General features: G+C 49.1%; 1 protein-coding gene across 2 annotated transcripts; it reads left to right on the top strand.

Moving 5' to 3' along the window:
- Positions 1–112: 112 nt before the first annotated feature.
- CYS1 (cystin 1) lies at positions 113–16,852 on the top strand. Of its 2 annotated transcripts, none has more exons than XM_083856666.1 (3): positions 113–489; positions 10,429–10,481; positions 15,527–16,852. In XM_083856666.1, the coding sequence occupies exons 1-3, from the start codon at positions 184–186 to the stop codon at positions 15,627–15,629; spliced, it is 462 nt and encodes a 153-aa protein (XP_083712792.1). In that variant the 5' UTR covers positions 113–183; the 3' UTR covers positions 15,630–16,852. The 2 variants fall into 2 exon arrangements, 1 of the variants encoding a protein (XP_083712792.1); XR_014589501.1 differs by lacking the exon at positions 113–489 and adding an exon at positions 923–1,000.
- The last annotated feature ends 3,087 nt before the right edge of the window (positions 16,853–19,939 follow it).

The following is a 19,939-nucleotide window of genomic DNA, read 5'->3' as shown; positions in this document are numbered from 1 at the left end:
AGGAATTACACCTCTGTGCCTCTGGTTTGGAAGGAAGGGAGGCAGAACGGGCTGGACACCAAACAGCCACAGTACTGCCCTGCCCTCCGTCCCTGGAGGGAGTGACAGCCTTGCCTTTAATATCGATAATCTCGCACAGTCGAACAATGTGCAAATGCTGCTGGAAGCAAAGAGCAGCCGAGGATGGCTGGGGAATCAGCTGCACAGGCTCGACAGGCTGTCGGGAAGCAGAGCGACTCGGTCTGTGGGCAGTCGGCTCAGGGGATGGCCCACCTTTGCCCGGGAGCTGCCCTGTATCTCCAGGAGCACGGCCGGAACCGCACTGAGCGCGCAAACCTGCCCCACGGGGCATCCCCGGGCCGGGCTGCTCTCCAAGGGTCTGCCCGACCCGTCTGCGAGGGCTGTGCTCAAGTGCAGCACCCAGGGGTGCTGGTCCTCTGCAGGGCTCCCGGAGATGACAATGTCCTCCTCCTCCCAGCTCCGGGAGATGTACGTAAGGATCTGGTGCCTGGGAGGCCCGAGCTAACGGGCTGGGCTGGAAAGTTTTGGAAGGGCAGGGGAGCGCGGCAGGCTGCCCGAAACCGCGACCGGAGCCGGGCGCGCCCCTCCCTGCGCCGCCGCCTCCCGCCCCCGGCCGGGCGCTCCGGGGTGGGATTGTCCCCCGACAGGCGCCCGCCCCGGCCGGGCGCTCCGGGGTGGGATTGTCCCCCGACAGGCGCCCGCCCCGGCCGGGGCGCTCCGGGGTGGGATTGTCCCCCGACAGGCGCCCGCCCCGGCCGGAGAGGCGGCGCCCGGAGCGCTCCCGGCGGGGCCGGCCATGGGCAGCGGCAGCAGCCGGCGGCGGGGGCCCGCGGGCAGAGCGGGGCACGGCCGGGCCGTGCCGGGGACCGAGCCGGCCCAATGCCAGGGGACAGCGGCACCGCCCGGCAGCGCCGAGCCCCGGAACGGCGGGAGCGGCGCGGAGGCGGCGGGAGGCGGCGGGGCCCCGCTGCAGCAGGCGGTAAGTGCCCGAACGGGACCCCCGGCCCCCGGCTGGCCCCGGGCCCCCCGCCCAGCCCGGCCCAGCCCAGCCCAGCCCAGCCCAGCCCGGTCCAGCCCAGCCCAGCCCAGCCCGGCTGTGGCCGGCGCCACCCGCCGTGGCCGTGCCTTCCTCCCAACAGCAGCGGCGTTAAATTCTTTTGATCTTCGCTGCGAGCCCGGCTCGATGCTCTCTTTGCGTTTTCTCTTTGCTGCTCTCTTTGCTTTTTCAGTCTCCGATGTAAGGAAAACACGGTCCCGAGAGGGGCCGTCCCGTTCTTCGGTCTCCGGTGCTGCTGGAAGTTTCTTTTCCTGGCTTGTGGAAATAACTCGACTTCATAAAGTTCGGCTCCTGCTTTTTCCTGGGTCAGCCTTGTAAACAGAAGTTTTAAAATGTGAACATAAAGCTGCCCTTTAATGTTTACTAATCCACTGCAGCTGCAGTCTGGCTCTTCCTAAAGGCACATTTTAGTCTCTAACAAATAGTGGATTTGCTTCCGAGGGAGTTGAGATTTATCTTTTGGGCCTTTTTTCCAATCCAAGAATAACAGCAGCGTATATATCAGCTGGAGATGAGGCTAAAATCACCAACATCTTTCATCTTAGCTTGGCTTTGGAAGCTGTGTGGGTTTTGTTAGATAAACAGTGCTCTCCACAGATACACAAAAGTTGTCAGAATAAAGTAATAAATTCAAAAATGGAAAGAAATATTTAGGACCCGGAAACATTCTGTCTTGGATGCCTCAGTTTTGCTCTTTGGAAGGGTATCATTTCCATCACTGAACTGCAAGCACATCCATGGGTTAAGGATTACTTTAATACAAACTAAATTTTCCATTAGGAAACTTGGCAGGGTTCTGTATGAGAACCCTTTATTTAGACAGGTTTTAAAGAAAAACGTCAAAGTAAGGTTTGGAAATTGAAGGAAAAAAAATAGAGATCTTGTACTGGCATATTTTTTTCCTTGCTCTTTAAACTCCATACCCTCCTACAGAATGAATGGAGCTCACTCCAGCATTACTTTCTCCTCTGAGAGACTCTCATTTATGAGCAATCCTCCTGACTTTTCCCATTTATCTCTACTTACGGGAATAGAGGCTGCTGGTATTAATTTTCCCTCTTTTCCCAGATGTAACTATCATGGCTGGATCTTTAAAAATTCTATAAGCTGTGAGTTTTCCTATGCATAAATCAGTATCTTAGCTCTGTTCTGAAGTGATGTATATTCTGAGTAATAACATATCAGAAGGGCAATGGAGCTGCCCTCATCTTTCTTTTCTAATGCCAGTAGAGACAGCCCATTATGGCAGTAGATACCAGTGAACTAATGGCAAGAAGCAAACTATAGAGGCTGAGGAATTTAAGATGTGGCCCTTGGTGTAATGTGGGGGTCACTATGCCCCACTCCCTGCTTAAGACTTCCACCTCTGGCAGAAATGGTGGTGAGGAACCTGTAGCATCACCTCAGCCACCTCAGGCTGTGGTACAGACCCAGGGTGGGAATGTTGTCAAGCTTTGCAGCACAGAGGTGTCCATGAGGGTCCTCAAAACTCAGCCTGGAGCAGGCATGTGTGGCTTTGGCCATCCAGTGAGGCCAAGTGTGTGCAGCACGCAGCAGTGAGGCAGCAGTGATGCTGAGCATCTTGTGTGTCTTCTCGTCCAGCTGTTGCTGCTGCCTCCTTTTGGGGGGAAGTTCACAGCTCTGGTTGCATCCAGACATAGACAGCAAATAACTACCAGGGCTTTTCAAAGATACAAAAGATATACAAGAGAAGTCTCAGGTAGTTTCAGGGCAAACTGAAGCTTTTATTGGTAGCACTTTATTTTGCTGAACCAGAGATGGCAGTCATGGGCTTACTATTCTGATTCCTTGAGGCCTAAAACATCACTAGCCTGTGAAAAGGAGGGAGGAAACTGCAGCACCAGGTTTTGGTTGTTTACTGGGTGCAATTTAGTCTTTTAGGTTGTTGTGCAAACTGCAGTACCACCCTTCCCAGGAGGCTGGGGAAGGAGCTTTCTGGAAAGGGATGTTGGCTTCATTGCATTGCTAGTAATTTTGAGGGCAATTTCTCTCAGTCTTGGCAGCTTTTCAAGTCATTTGTAGTTTCTGTCTTGTGGGAGGAACTTGCTTGCTTTGCCCTGTTCAGTTGTCCAAATTGGAGCGTAAGCAAAGAGATTTCAGAGAAGAAAGGATGAGTTAATTCAACAAAGTTAGTGGAAGAAAGGTGAGGCAGGAGGAGGAAGGGCAACAAGGAGGTATCACGGTAGGAAAATCTGATGAGAAATATCCCCTGGAGGAGAATATTGTGGCCAGTGGGAAAGACCTTTGACACCAGTCAGAAGAGAGCAGAATTGCAAGCAGGACCCATGGTTCTGCTGTCACGGCTGGGTTTCTCCTGGGCACGATGTGCATCAGTGTTATGTTTCACAGCTGAACCCTGGCACAATTTGCCATCCAGCAGCAAGCTGACAGCACTGATGGGCAGTCAGGGCAAGTGACAAAGGCTGGTGGAAAGGTATGCAGCTGCCTTTAAAGGCTTGAGCCACCTCTGTTATACAAATAGTGCTTGGGAGCAAGGAGGATGAAAGCATATCACAGCAGCAGTCTGGGAACCAAATCCTGATGAGAAACCTGCACATGCCTCAGAGCAGACCCCAACACCTCTTGTCAGCATCAAACACCTGCTTTCAGCTTTGCTCTCAATTCCAGATGGTTGTACATGCTTCTCCTTGTTTCTTTGCTCAAGACAGAAAAATATAGTTGAGGCTTTGCAGGTGCTGCTGCAGCACAGAGCAGCGGTGGCAGCTCTTGGTGGAAGCCAGGACAGAGGCTGTGGTGTCATGCCTTTCCCCATTAGTTTCCTAAAATGGAGGGATAATACAGACTTGTTAGGGGTTTTGGTTTTAACAGCTTTTTCCGTGGCACCATCGCTCCTCCTGACTGGAGATGGGATGTGATTCCATCAAGCAAATCACCCCAGATGCAGCACAGGAGTAACACAAGTAGAGGGTGTATTCACCAACTTCTAGGGGGACTATAATGTAATTTTAGAACACCCAAGTGTTCAAAGCTTTGCCTGATTTTTTCAGCCCGATGTTTTTTCTGCAGACTGATGTGGCACAGCGTCACCTCGTGGCTGGCTGGTCCCAGCTGCAAACACAAAAGGGTCCTGAAGGGACATGAAATGCCATGCCCCATTAGTCTCTTACAGGAACTCAGGTTTATTTTTCTACTCGTGTTAAAAGCACTCTTGTCCTTCCCCCAAACAGAAATTTGATCTTTCTAATTCCACGTTGTTAGCAGTTTATTTCAACATTTTCTTCCTGGTTGTGTTAATAGTCAAGAATGCCCTCGAATCAAAACATTGTGCTACACTCTCATAGGGAGCATGGGGCCTTCAGAAAATGTCATCTCCAGCTGAATATCTGGGACTCCTTGAAGTCAGATTATTTCAGATTCTGCAGTTAATGTCTAGTTCTAGATCTGGTGGTTGCTGAGTTAAAGATCTCACTCTCTCTGCCATTATATTCCTTGTCTTGTTCAAAGCACATGAAATTTCATCAGAGCCCAGAGCAGCGAGCTGTGCTGTCCCCTCAGCCAGCATCACCCTCCCAGCACAGCTGTGTTGCACCTGGACTTGGAATACTGCTGACTAGGTATTTTCCACAACTTCCCCCCCTTCACTTGGCAGAGCATGGGTTGCTTTTGCCCTGGAAACTATTTGTGATCTAAAAAGTGAGCCCGGGGCATGTACAGAATAGCTGAGATAGCTGATGTTTTAGTAGGCAGGGGAGGAGAAGCGTGGGAATTCCTTGTCTCCCTGCCCACTTCCTGTCCACCGCCTGCTCTAATTCCTTCGCTGGCCAGAGGATGTTGCTGCAGACCAAAGCAAGGCTGGAAGTGCTTTGCCTGGGGTGCAAAGCTGGGGCCATGCGTCACATTTGGTACCTGCTGGCACCCTGGGTAAGCCCCTTTTTTTTTGCCAGCAGTAACTGGCTGGGGGTTGGAGAGGCTGGTTGCAGCAGCGCTGACTGTCTCAGCCCGCAGCCCTGTGCTGGTGTCGCTGGAGGCGCTGCCCTGTGCGGTACCGGCTCAGCCCTCCGCGCTCCGCTGCGGACTGCAGGGCGCTCCAGCTGATGTCCTCGCTCCCTGCCACGGCAGCGGGCTGGCATCTCGGCTGAGGCTGGTCCGCTGGTCCTGTTCACGGAGTGTTTGTGAAGAGGGATTTGGGAGGAGCAGAGGCAGGGAAAGAGGCACTGGCGTTTTTTCAGAAACGCTGCACTATTTAACCACAGCCAGAGGACCAGCGCTGGCAGAGATCACACTGCTCCCGTGTCGGTGCTTTGCGTGGCTCGGTCACTCCTTGGACGGGAGTTGCACTGAGCTGCACTCAGGGTCTGTATCTCTGCTGCATCTCAGGGCTGTATCCATACTGGTAAATTGTACCATAGCAGCTGCCCAGGACTGGACTCTGGTGGTCTGCCCCACTGAGCTGGCTTGATTTTCGATCAGGTCCAGCTTGTAGTCTCCCAAATAATGCCTGGGCATGGCTTAGGGAACAGCACAGGGACCAGCTCAAAGACAGATTCAAAGGGAGCTGGCCTCCCAGTTTTGGAGAAAATAGTCAAGACTGTAGCTGGCTGGTTTCAGTGCAGCTCTAGAGCCTCCAAAGGTACACGGCTCCAGATCACCTGGTGGAAAGTTCCAGGAAAGGGTGTTCTCACCCAGCTTACTCAGAGCTGCTGGAGTTGACAGAGAAAGTAGGGGGTTAAGGGCTGGCAGGGCCATGAGGAACACTTGCACTGGACTGGGGAAGTGGGAAGCTGCACCCCAGGAGTGCTGGTTTATGCACACAGCAGAGAGAAATAGCTCTTGCTTCCAGCTCTCAGCTCTGCCTTGCTCCCAGGAGCTGCTGCCCTAAAGGATGGCTGAACTGTGTGTGCAATGCCTGTCAAGCCATTCCACCCCACATGGCGTGATATTAAATTGAGTGTGCATATATGCTGGGTGAGCTTAATATCCAAGCCTTTAAACTTGGAGCAGGGGGTGATATGGGGCTTTGTGGCACAGCAGACCTCAGCACAAGGTGCCTGTGCTGAAAATGGGGTGGAAAACAAGGAGACACACCACAGTCTGGATGAGTAATAAAAAGATGACTGCAAGCTGCAGAAAGGAGAAGCTGACTTCATTTATCTCTTACCAGGACACAGGCCAACCAGGCCAGCAATTACTTATTTAGCTGTAGGATAGGAACCCATAATATTAAAGTGTCCTGACATGCACATCATCCTAACCCACATAAAGGGCTAATACTAATTATCTGCTGAACTTGCAACATACCCATTACAGCAATCCCGAGCCGGCTGGGTGGGGTCAGTTTTTATTGTGTCTCACAGCCCAGGGCAGCCGGTGCTCCCCTCCCTGCCTGCTGCCCGGCACACGGTGTCACCCGGGCCCCGCCGAGCCGGTGTCCTGTGCCCGCAGGAACTGGGAGCAGCTCCCAAACCACGGAGACTCTCATGGCAGGGAAAAGGCAGAGGCTGGAGGTGTCTTTTGTTTTTACTTGCCACTATTTTTGATTCATGCACTGGATGAAATGTTGGTAGAAATCTACCTGTGCCTGTTCCAAATTCTCTTGGGAAATAAGTTTTGCTGCTGACAGATCCCTTGGAAAAGGTGGGAACAGGTTTTGCAAAGAGAAGCAGATTTTGCTAACCAGAGCTGCACTGTCCTGATGACGAATTAATTCTGTCTTCCACCCACACAACACGTACAGCTCGTAATATGGAGGAGTCAGCCACAAGGGAAGAAAAAAGAGACAATCTACTGTACAATCCAAACCCCTCCCTAAAATTATCCAAACTTATCCTTTGCACAGAAGCATTGGAAGCTGGGTTCTCACTGTGGGAAGAACATCATCAAAGCACTCCTAAAGAACTGTATTTCCCTTGGTGCTGAGGATGAATAATGTTCCTCACCTGACGGAAGGAAACTCGGGCCACAACAGTAGTCCAGTGGATGATGGATGAGGAGCTGCATTGTGGGATGCAGTCCCAGGAGAAGTCAGCCATCATGCTGTTCTCCTGGCACTGCTGCTTGCTCTTGTTGCGTGTGGGAGATTGCCAAGAAACGATCATAAATAACCAGGAGAGAACCGTCTTACCTCACTGTCAGCTTTCTTACATACCTTTGTCTCTGCTTTGACCCAGAAGCTCTTTCTAGAGTAGTTCAGCCTCTTCCAGAGAAAACAAAGAGCAGGGACTCTTCTGAAAGGATGTGGAATGCCTTTTGACAGGTATTATACTAAAATGCTATGAAAGACTGGCAACATCTTTTGTCATTTTAAGCAGGCAGCTAGGATGTGAAATACAGTGGATAACAGACACCTTTCCTGGCTCCTGAAATGAAAGCTACGAAGGGCTCACCTGGAAGAGATGTTCACCCAGAGCCGTGAGAGAGGTGTCCTTACTGCAACTCTCCCCACCTGCTGAAGCCAAAGGTGACCACAGTAGCACAAACCCTTGCAAGAGGCAAAGAGGAACTGAGCAGTTTGCTGCCAAGCACCTCTCTGTCTGCCTTAGTGTCTAAGACCACGGTGTTTAAACCTCAAATCCTTTCCATCCCCCATGAGAAGTAGCTGAGGAAGGAGTGTAGTGAAAAAATCTTTTTAAATTAAAATCAGGTGTCTTGCAATACTTGCAGATGCCCACCCAGGTGGACATTTCTACCCAGTGGATGGCACATACAAGCCTGACCAATACCAACAGATTTAAATGGGTGCAAAACTGTGTGTAAAGCCATCATTGTTGTACCAGCAGTGCCTGTAGTGGGGCATTGCCCCTCCATAGCTCCCGGTTTCCAGCAGCAGTCCCGTGCATAACCTCATGGCAGCACAGGTTTGAGCTATTCCAAGAGCATATACATGGTCTTACTGAGGAATTGCTTGATCCCATCCAAGCCTGCAGAAACACAGCAGAGGAACAGGCAATATCTCTGCATTGCAAGCTTTTCCACACCTCTCCCTGGTTCCTTTGCTTCCTGTTGGGGGTTAGGTTCCTTTCATTTTGTTCCTTTTTACTTAGGGAATTTTTTCCCCATAAGCTGCTAGGAAACACTAAGGACTGGCTACTTGAGAAAGACAAAAGAAGTGGCCAAGCTCAGGGGAGGAGGGCATGTGGTTGTGCTTCCCTTATCTGGGAGTTTCTCTCTGAGGGGCAGAGATACCAGAATTGGGCAGGTAAGGGATGGGGCTGGGGCAGCTGCTGGCTCTGGAGCTTGTGGGAGGGAATTCACTGCTGGAGCCCATCCCAGAGCTGCTGCTTCTGCCGTGGGGTTGAGCTTCTGCTTGTGAGAGCAGCCACTGAACTGGGACCTTGTTAACACCTATCTCACTAAAAAAAAGGGACCTGTTCCCATCTGCTCGGGTGCCCGGGGTCCTTGGCTCGCCTCTCCCTGCCCTGCTCAGAGCCGGGCCGCCGCTGCCCCATCCCTGCTGCTTCTTCAGCTCCGAGCTTTTGCTGCACTATAGCCCTACACCCCGTGCCTGCTGAGACATCCTGCCGTTCCAGCTTGCTGCTTTCCGAGAGTCCTGCTGGGGCAGCAGGACCGGTTTGTGCACAGGGGGTTTGTGAAGCGAAGCCTCCCCTCCATCCCTCCCCGTCCCAGCCCGGCCGCCATTGCCCCGCGCTCCCCGCGCCCGCCCACAGCGCCCCCTGCAGCCGCGGGGGAGTCACCGCGCCCGCCCTGCCCGCCGGGAGCCACCAGCGCCCCCGCTGGCCGTGACCGGAACTGCACCCAGGGGAAAGCGCCCGCGGCGGGAAGGGTCGCTGGGCTCCCGGTGCTGTTTGGGGTTTGTTTGCCCTGTTACACGTACTAGTAAAGAACTGTCATTCCTATTCTCATATCTTTGCCTGAGAGCCCCTTAGTTTCAAAATTATAATAATTCAGAGGGAAGGGGTTTACATTTTCCATTCCAAGGGAAGCACCTGCCTTCCTTAGAGGACACCTGTCTTTCTAACCAAGATGCTTCCCTTTTTTCTTGTACAGAAAATATTTTCCTCTTTTCCACACTGATGGAACAGCTTTTCATTTCTGTTTTCTGGAAGGCCCTGGTTTGGTGCTACCTGTTTAACTTGTGAGATTTAGGGTAGCTTGTATGAAGGAGCTCACCAGGTTTAGGACTGCACCTCAGAAAAGATAATGACAAGCCAAGATGCAAAGCCATGTCCCTGTCCCACTCCCTTTCCCTGTGAGAATACAGTAAAAAGGTAAAAAAGATGAGAGATACATTATTCTCAGTAGTATTTGACTACAGAGAGTTCATTTTATTACTGGCCCAGCTGGGGACGAATGGTCACATCACTGCCCCTGTTAAATACCATTAGGTTCAACTTTGGTTGCTCCCCAGGTACCCATTGACAGCCTGTGGATTCCAGCATAGGGAAGATGGATGTTTCACCCCAGATGGGTAATTTTTCTGGGAAACATCTTTGTCAGGTGAAAATTGGGTTGATGTTGCAGTGACTTCATCCCTTAGGCAAGTATTTTCTTACTGTTACCTACAGCTGATGGTGCAGTGGCCATTCATGGAAAACTGGGAGGTTTAACTGTTCAGTGTTCAGGGATTTTGGTTCTGTAGCTGGCAGCCACCCAGCTGCCCCTAATGCTGAAACAGAACCGGCAGAACAGGGCTTGTAAAGGAGAGTCTGTTGTACCTGAATTGTCTCCACAGAGGTTATTTGGGGGGTTAAATCAAACCAGGGGGTTTAAACCAGAACATGTTGCCCACTGTAGACAGAGGTAGGTTTCATAGAAAGAAATAATGGTTTGGGATGAAAGGGAGCTTTAAAGATCAGCTGGTTTCAACCCCTCCATCATGGGCAAGGACATCTTCAACTAGAAAGATGCTCAAAGCTCCATCCGGCCTGGTCTCGCACACTGCCAGGGATGGGGCAGCCACAGTTTTTCTGGGCAACCTGTTCCAGTGCCTCACAACTCTCACAGTAAGAATTTCTTTGTAAGATATAATCTAAACCTGCCCTCTTTCTGTTTAAAACTATTGTCCCTTGTCCTGTCACTACAGGTCTTGTTAACAGCCCCTCTCCATCTTTCTTGTAGGCCTCCTTTAAGTACTGAAAGGTTGCAATAAGGTTTCCCCAGAGCCTTCTCTTCTCCAGGCTGACCAACCCCAACTACCTCAGCCTGTCATCACAGGAAAGGTGCTCCACATCTCTGATCATTTTCATGGCTCCCCTCTGGACTCATTCCAACAGGTCCATGTCCTTCCTGTGCTGAGGGTGCCAGACCTGGATGCAGCACTGCAGATGGGGTCTCACATGAGCAGAGCACTGGGAGAGAATCACCTTCCTTGACTTTAAAATGTTGTAACTGTGTCTTGTCTTCTATCCTAGGCTTTGTCAACCAGAAGCCCACCAGGCCCAGAGAACAACCACCTTGACCATCAGTGAGTATCCCCTGCTTTCATCTTCAGGGGGAAAAATCAGGTGGAATAAAGAGATCTTTATGCTATTTCTGCATTCCTCACACTGTGCAAAAGAGCTGGGAATGGTGTGAAATGGTTTATAGCCCTAAATATTCTGCCCTTTACTTATTTGCAATTTTTTTTAAAAAATTAGGTGCTGCTTGAAAAGATCCAGGCTCCAAGTGTAGTATAGCGGTTGTGAGCAATCAGAATTTAGGATGTTCACATGTCAGAGAGGCACCTTGGAGTAGTCAGTGCAAAGCTATATGCTCTCCAACAAAGAGCTCAGGCCCTGATTCACCTGTGGGCTCTGCAGCCTGTGGAAAAGGAGAATAATGTCTCTGCTCCCCAGGAATCATAAGAGAAAGCCCATAAGATGCTCTAGTGCTACACCAGTTAGAGACATGAGTGTCCCTCGGAGACGCTGAAGTGATGGGGAGCTGCTGCTCTGGGTGCCAAACAAAAGAAACCCGAAATTTTCCACAAGCAAAAGCTGCCCAGCAGAGTGAACCTCTGTTCACCAGGTGCACCAGGAATGGGGACAGTTTAATATATGTTAAAAAAATCCAGGTGAAATGAACAGGCTTGAAAAGCCACCTTAAAATACCACCTCCTTCCATTAAAGAGTGACTGTTCAGCATTAAATGCTGGCTGTCATCCAGCCCCTCTGCTCCTGCAGCACTCAAGAGCAGGCTAATCTGCAGATGCTGGTCATGGGCTGTGTGAGCTGCTAATGCCCAGCAGTGCTGGTGGATGTCAGCAGGGCCCAGGCACCCGCTGCTGTCTGCCCTCCTGCTCTCCCTTCCAGCTGGCAGGGAGCTCACCTGGCCAGGCTGCTGCTTCTCAGAGTGCTCAGAAAACACATCTACCCTTGGCTTTTCTGATGGCGTGGCTTGTACAGGTGCTCTCACAGGTTCTGCATCCTCTCCTGTGCTTTCCAGCATCCTCAGTGGACTTTGGGCTATGATGGCCACAGAACAGTCTCCTCCTGGGGTGCACAGCCAGCCCTGCCAGGCCCCTGTGCAGCTTCCCAGGCCCAGGCCCCAATGGCCCCTCACATCCTCCCAAGGCTTTCCTTCTCCCACCCTCTTGGACGTGCAAAGGGAAGGTTTGAGACTACAGAAAATATTTTCTGATAAAGGATGACAGAGCATGAGATTATTTTCATTTAGATAACATTTACTTTATACCCACTGCAGAGTCCCGTAGCACAGCTCACATGTGAAGTGCCTATACTGCCTGAGATAAGCAGAGCTGCAATTTCTGCTGGCAAGAGCTGTGCAGACATTTTTTTGGAAATGGTCCAGCACCCAGCAAATTTTTGAAGACACCAAATCAAATAAAATCAAATCAAGCCACAGAAACAGAGGTTAATGTGTGTGTGTAGGTGTCTCATCCTTCGCATTTCTGTGGCTTGAATCATTCTAGGTAAACACTCACTTTACGAACAGCCAAAGTCAGCCTTGTCTTGATAGAGTTGCTGACTGAAGAAATTCCCATGCAGCAAATTAAGGGAGAAGCAAATGTCAAGGAAGGAGAAGAAGAACTAGATAGGGAGACTTAATAGTATCCGTCAAGAGAGCAGTCACGCATGAGAGGTGGTGTGCACCTCCTGTCCTGTGACACCACACCACCATCTAAATCAGCCCCTGGTAAATACTCTGGATGTGCTCCTGGTTGGGCTGTGTTACCTCTCAGCCTCCCTTCCCCAAAATCTTTTGAGAACTGCTCTGGTAGTTCACGGGTGGATGACACAGGCGCATGATAATGATTTGATAATTGCTGCCAAGGCTCGTGGCACTGGCAGGATTACCAGGGCGTTGTTTTGACCCATTTTTCAGCTGCTAGGTCTTGCAGAAGGCATTTTAATGATTAACCCTGGACTTCCCCATCCTCAGCAAAATGATAAAAAACATTGGCCTAGATTCACCCCAACCTAGTTTTCAGTCACTTAACTCAGCTTTGTGCCTGGGAGCTTGTCACCCATCAGGGCCCTTGTCACGGGAGCCTGCAGGCAGCTCTCCCCCACACCAGGCACCTGCCTGACACCAGGGATATGGCACTGACAGCCATCCCCACTGCTGGGATCTTGCTCAAAGGTGATTTTGCTCACTTTTGGTCTAATTTTGCCCTTTGCATTTCCTTCTCCACGTTGCATTGTTCATTGTCTTTACACTTTACAGAAAGACACACCCATAACTCCTGCTTCCTTTAAGAAACTTTTGAACATCGAGAAGCTTGTAGCTAAAATGGAACACATTTCTTGCTTTCCTCTTTCCTAGATTGCTTTGCTCTAGCCTCTTAAATCACTTTTATTGCTGCTTTCTAAACTCCCTCCAAGCTGTTAATAACATTTTAGCAGTGAGGCGCCCAGAAGCCTGCCCAGTAATCCTGATGGAGCTGCACTAGCCTTCTTTCTCCTTGCTGCAAATTCCCCTCTTGTATGCTTTTCACTCAAGGTATTGAGCTGTTACTTCCCTGACTGGAAGGTCTAACAGCCCTCAGGTGGACTCAGTGTGTTTGAAGCCAGGCTCTGCAGCCCTGGCACGTGGTGACAAGAGGAGCAAGATGCCTCCTCTGTTTCTGGAGCAGCTGGAGGAGCATGGGAACAGGCCTGTAGTCCACCAGCTTTTGTCCTGTGCACATCCTGAGCTTGGGATTTCCCTGCCACAGCTTCTCACTGAATTCTACGATCAGCAGAAATGACTGCACCAACATGTCTTTGGGGAGGTTTAGGTTGGGATGGCCTCAGGATGTCTCTAGTCCAGTCTCCTAGCTCTAACTCCAAACAGGATCAGCTGTGAAGTCAGAGCAGAATGTTCCAGGCTTTGTCCCATCAGGTGTTGAAAGCCTCCAAGGACAGACCTTGTGCAACCACACAGCCTGTTCCTCTGCCTGCTGTCTTCAAGGTGCAGAAATTTCTCCTTTTATCCAGACTAAAGCTCCCATTTTTTTATTTTATTTCAATTTTCCCATATTAAATGATACAGAACTTTGCCACAAATATAAAATAGAATGAACAGCAGCTTGCTTTTCCTTTGCTCTAGAAAGAACACAGCCCTCTCTTCCTCTCATTTCTGGGTTGTGCATAGGCAGTGGAGTCTGCTTTTGTTTTTTCAAAAGCACATCTGTGTCTCAACGAATTTTACCTGGAGATTTTCTCCATGCAAACCAAAGTATCAGGAATAATTAACAGTGGGAAATTATGTAACTGCTAAGAGAAACAATGGCTCTTCTGTGGGCCTGCAAGCAAGCTGCCAGGAGCTCTGCCTCTTACTCATCACGTAACATAAAATTAGTTAGAGGATTGTTACAATGGGGAGTTTAAATCAATAAATTGTGTATTTTAACTCAGATTTGTGCACTTCCTTTCCCATTATTGCTTTGTAAATGCTGTTGTATGATTAGAGCTCTTGGACTTGTAGCTTTCTTCTCAAGTCTTATTTAATGCAGTGGAAATCAGACACTGTGCAGCCCTTAGCAGGGAAAGGAATAAAAGGAGTAAGCAGAAGAGTCTAGTTGCTAAATCCTACTTGCTGCTAATAGAAGTTGCCATCAAGGGCATAGTGCAATGTAACTGTAGAATATCCACACTCCCAGTGTCACCAGCTGGCCATCAGGTGACTCCAGGAAAAACACCAGGCTATTTCTGACACATGGGGGGCATGGCACAAACACAGCTTGGTCAGAGCAGCTGGGCTGGGCAGGAGCCTCTGTGGCCAGGGCAGGTCAGAGCAGAGGGAGGGTTGCACTGCACTGTGGCCACTCCACAGCTGCTGCCTGTGGGAGGAGCACTGGGGATGCCCAAGGAAAGCAGTATGAAAGCACCTCCTCTATAGGAGAAGGCGTCCTTAGAAAAGCATTTCAAAGCATTTTCTTCAACTCTGATTCTACATTTACATACCTGCATTGGGGCTGTTTCTATGATTTTGTCTAGTAAACAGGTCCTCAGATTTTTTCATTAAAGAATGCTAATGGATGAATTTTATTCATCCCAGCTGCAAGAGCAATAATTGGGATAAATCTCATCCTTAGAGGAATTCCTCAGAGGAATTCAATAGATAAAACATGGTGAATCTGGGACAGATGTGGAGCCACACTAGTGGATATGAAAATCTCTCCTCTTTGGCAATGAACTAACTGACACACAAACCCAAAACATTTATTTCTTGTTTCCTTGTTCTTCACTAGTGGATGGTCACAAAGTCTTGGTTGGCATGGCATGGCAGAGCACTTAACAGTTTGAATTTACCAGCTCAATTCTCCACTTAGCTCTGCACCTCATCGTGACCTCCATTCCCCAGAGCCATGTGTTCCAAGCCTGACAGCCTGGCTTGCTCACCTCCCAGATCTCTACAAGGCCAAGGAGCAGCACTTGTCAGCTGCTGGCTCCTCTCTTGAGTCCTGGAGGACAAGATCAAGTAGACTAAATTGGTAGCATGAGGTACACTGGTCAAAGCCTGCAGAAGATTTGTCACTGTTCTTCCTTATGCAGGTAGGGAGTACCCAACATAAACCACCTCTGGTAACACCAATAAACCTCATACCAGTTCCCTTTGAGTCATACATCAGCCACTCATGGGAGGGCTGTGCTGATGTGAAAACAAAAGCCATAGGAGCAGCTTGAGGGAGCTGCATTCATATTTTGGTTGAAACTCAGATCCCTTACAAATACAAACAAAATAATTTCTTTTTGCGTAAAACATTAAAAGTAGCATAAAGATTACCCTGTCCTTTAGCTGGGCCTGGAGCCTGACTCAAAAGGTTCTGGGAGCTTGATCTGGAGCATTGTAAGGGTAGTACTGTAATGAACTCACAGACTAAACTGGTGCCAAGTGATAGCAAATGTCAGCAGGCAATGTGCCAGCGGGGTATGGGAACGAGACATGACAGAGTATCTGTGTCTCTGCGAGCCACATGCAGCTCAATCTTTCCATTCACAAAAAAAAAAAAATGAAGCAAGGTTCTTCTTGTATCTTCAGAACCTGATTCTCATAACACCAATAATTCATTCCCTTCCATGATAGGTGCCCAGAAAGCAGCAAGAAGTCATTGGGACAGTCTACAATATTGTATGACTACTCGGAGGAGGAGCTGATGGCAAGCATCGAGCGGGAGTACTGCCGCTGAGTCCAGTTCCCTGCCACCGGGATGTCAGGCATGATCCCTGAGGCCCAGCTGAGCAGAACTGCTGCTGACAACATCTCACACAGCGAGACAGCACAGGAGAGGTGGGTGGTAGAGAGTACTGGAGCATGAGAGGCACCATGGCTGCTTGGGAAGCACAGAGGAGAAAGTTCACCTGATCAGCTCCGAAGAGCGTGAGGATCCTCTCCAGCTGCTGATTTCTGATTGGTGCCACTGGAAGAGGGATCAACTGATCTTAAGAATCAATATTTAGAAGCTCATTTATCAATGCTATTTATAAATGAACATGTAGTAGAATTAAGTGTCATACTAGAGGTGTTGAAATGTGGTGCTTTGAAGGAAGATCTTGCTTTGAATTTAGTTTAAAAAAATGCAGCAATATCATCTGATTCAGAACTTAAGGGGAGGTTGAATGAAATTCATGTTTCTGCCACTTAAAATATGCCAAATGTACTCCTTGCACTGTGCAAGCCTCAGGTCCAGGTCTGAATTTGGCACTGTCTCTTTCAATCTGGTCCCCAGTATGTGAGATAAGAGGAAAAGAGGATTGAGCCCACCATCTAGTGCATATGTGGTGTAATTCCAGATTTCAAATCCCACCATGCTGGCAAATTAGCCTCTTGGGAGCCATCAGGGAACATGGGATTTGTGTGAGCCTTTTGGAGCAGGATCCCAGCATAGGTGTCTTACCTGAGGCACCTGGGCATGGATCCATCCCAGTGATGGGAGTGAAAGCAGGAGGCACATCCCCATTTCAATCATCCTTCTTGAGAGGGACTTGCATGCTCCTATAGAGCAGCTGTTTTCAGAACTGCCACTCCTGGCCTTTCCCTAACATTTCTTGTCCTACAAGAAAAATCACTTCATTTTATCATTAGCTGACTGCAAAGTAAACCAGAAAGTTCTCTTTTCTAAGGAAATAGTATTTTCAGTGTTCCCAGACAGGGAAACCTGGTATTTTGGGTTTCTGCTTTTATTATACCTGCATCTTAACATAGTATGAGTATCTGCTTATTATCAGAAGTAGAAAAACACTTTATTCCTATCCTCAACTGAAGCATAAAGGACATCAGATAAAGTCTTCACTACATGTAAATGCAAGAAAAAAACTGCAGGACACCTCTTAAGATGCTGTATTTTAAGTACTTTATGATTCCTGGGACCTATGAAACATAAATAAATGCATCTATACTCTGAAGCCCTCAGTGAAGGCATCAAATGTTCTGAAAAAGGCTCTCTGGCTTACACGGGAAATCATGCTCTGGTACCTGCAGAGACTAAGCAGGATGCATCCCTGAGGATGGCAGGTGGGAAAGCCTTGTGAGGGGGGCACTAGATCACACCCCTGGCACATATACTCACACCCCAGTTGTCTTTCCTGCAGCAGCCTTCAGCAAGGCTGGACATTGTGCTCTGCCTGGGAGCTGGGGAGCCACCAGGCAGCCCAGGGTGGGCAGTGGGAAGGGAGCCAACCTCCCACAAAGTTGTGCTGGCCCGGAGACAGGAGCTCCCAGCACAGCAGCTGGGGCATGTCAGTAGCACCAGGGATAATTGGAACAGGTTGTGAATGTCCCATCCCTGGAAGTGTTCAAAGCCAGGCTGGATGGTGCTCTGAGCAGCGTGGTCTAGTGGAAGATGCCTGTGGCAGGGGGTGAGACTAGATGATCCTTAACGTCCCTTCCAACCCAGGCCATTCTGTGATTTTGTGATACCTTGGAGGCCCAGAAATAGCTGGAGTAGAGAGCAGATGTCCCTGCATTGTTGGGAGAAGTTGGGTGGGCCCTCTGGAGCAATGGCTCTCTTAACACTCCTGGAAAAAAATCCAATTTTGAACAATAGCACTTCTTTCACAGGAACAGTCATTTTTAGACCTGTTAATGTCACTGATCTGTGGCAGGAACAGAGTTTCTCTGCAGTTTATCAAGAGTACACTCACTAGATCTCCCAGAGCTTGTGTTAGTTTTCAGCAGCTCTCAAAGACCTACTGGGATGAACAGAATCTGTCTGTGGAGAGCAGAAAAAACACAGTGACCCCAGCACCACAGGGGACCACAGTACTCTATATTCTTTTCTAATCACTATAGTGGTTTATATTTTCTTTGAACGTGGATTTCATTCTCTCAACTAAGACCTTCCTTCTGTCAAGGTCCCCTTGAGTCTCTGGCACATGTGGGGAGATATTTCATGAGTTCAGTCACAGCTCCCCCTTTGTGAGGGCAGGGCCAGTGGATTGCTGCCTTTTTGGATGGCCTCCAATGACACAGCAAACCAGAGGAAAGCCACACTGCTGTCAGACCATGCTGTGACAGGAGCAGACAAGGACAAGGGCTCTGCCTCCCCCCAGGTCGCTCTGTGTGTGCCCTGCCTGCCCTTACAGAGCTTCTCTCTCTGAGGCTGCATTTGGTGACTGGCCCAGGTAACAGCTCTACAACCCATTTCAGGCTCTCCTGAAGGAAAGCCTAAATATTCACAATTACAGAATGGACTACTTAAAACGAACACCTAAACTGAACATACTGTTGGGCTGCAAAAAAAAAAAAAAATATCTCTATTGAACACAGCAAAGCACTGAGCTGCTTTATAAAATGAGTTTCTAAAATAACCAAGAGACAAGCACATTTCTGTGCTTGGAACGAAGGTGCAGTGGGTTTAATGGATAACCTTTTCAGCATCACCAACAGAAAACGAGCTGCAGAAACATAGGAAGGTCCAGAAAGGAGTGATGCAGCTGGGACAGTCACTGCACCAGGGTGCGAGAAAGAAGTTTGGGGATGCAAGGAGGGACCTCAAACTGTGGTATGGTCTTGCAGGCTTTCTCTGTGCCATAAAATGATGTGTGCTCAGCACTGAGCTCAGACACAGAGCCAGCCAGCACAGACAGCTCACAGCCATCTGTCTGATTCTCATACCATGCAGAACAGGATGGTGGTACTCAACCAGGTTCCCAGTCTGCCCAAGAATTGATGTGTCAAAACCAGCAGCATGCCCAGAAGGGACAGTGGCAGTGGGGCTGGTGCCTAGGAAGCCACAACTACAGTTTAATTCCCTGGTGTCAGTGTAACTCTGCTTTTGGTCCATCCTTTGCTCACAGAAAATGGGACACTAGATCATTTGCAGGTAAATAATAGTATGGAAGCAGTAGCTGTACTCACAACAGATTTCAAGAGAAACTTCTTGAATTAATGGGTTTAAAAAAAAAAAAAAAAAAAAGGACAATTGCACTATAGACATCCCTTTGCCACATCTCAGGGAGTGAATGCTGACATCCAACCAGCTGAATTATTGGGAAATTAATTTTCTTTTCATGGTATTTCTCTATAACACCATTAAATCACATCTGCTTGAAGGACAAGAAATTATTCAGCTTGCCAGTCCCTCCTGCCCCTAAAACAGTTTGCTGGAATTAAGCAGGGTTCTGGAGAGTCTCTTATTCATAATTTTGGAAACTGCCCTCCTGTTCAATACCCTCAGCATAAGACAGGATAACTGACGATGGCTTTTGAGCTGACACCATTCATCTCCATTAATAAACCAGCAAAAGGCTATTATTTTTAACCAAATCACTACATTATTCATCTAACAAAGACAAATGCTACATGCTGCATTTTGCACTAGTCCAAAAGGAGCAAGAGAGCCTTCCTGAAACAGAGCCTCTGCCCCAGCAAGGGGGGCAGCAAGGGGGCACAGACCTGGAGCTGTGCCACAGGAACCTCATGGAGCTGCTCACCACATTTGCCAGCTGCCTGGCACAGACCACATCTACTGCAGGGTTCCCCCTCACCTCACTCTGGACACAGGACATGGCAATTATTTGCACAGGGTGGATTAATCTGGGCAGTGATAACCAAGAGAAAAGAAGTCACTCTGAGCTCAAGAGATGCTATGAGACAATTATACCTAAAGGGTTTTCCTATCTGGGAATTCTTCCCATATGGGGACAAACTCTCCCAGGAAAGGGTATGCTCCCGCTCCCTCAAGTTTTCTGCATGTTTTAAGATGTGCCCATTGCCTTCTGCACACATCAGCACAAAGTCATCAATTTCCTTCTACCTGAGGACTGAAGCAGCAGATGAGGAAAGCTGCACTTGACAGAGGATCCCAGGACAGCCTGGACTGAGATGTGGCTGAGGCTTTGCAGCTTCCTCCTGGACTGTCTCACCATTTCCTCAGCCTGCTCGGTTTTGAGTCATGATTTACTCTTGCTGCAGACCTGGAAGCAATTTGCCTTCTTACAGCCAGAGCCTGCCTGCCTCAAGCAGCCTTGCCAGACGTGAATGGAAGGTAAACAGGCA

Source organism: Zosterops lateralis, assembly GCF_965231275.1.
Source record: "Zosterops lateralis genome assembly, chromosome: 3".
NCBI lineage: Eukaryota > Metazoa > Chordata > Aves > Passeriformes > Zosteropidae > Zosterops > Zosterops lateralis.
This window is presented reverse-complemented; position numbering and strand designations above follow the sequence as displayed.

Coding starts and splice junctions, on each gene's coding strand:
- CYS1 (XM_083856666.1), top strand. CDS start 184: ATGGCTGGGGAATCAGCTGCACAGGCTCGACAGGCTGTCGGGAAGCAG. Junction 490..10,428: donor TCCTCCCAGCTCCGGGAGAT/GTACGTAAGGAT, acceptor CTTCTATCCTAG/GCTTTGTCAACCAGAAGCCC. Junction 10,482..15,526: donor AACAACCACCTTGACCATCA/GTGAGTATCCCC, acceptor CTTCCATGATAG/GTGCCCAGAAAGCAGCAAGA.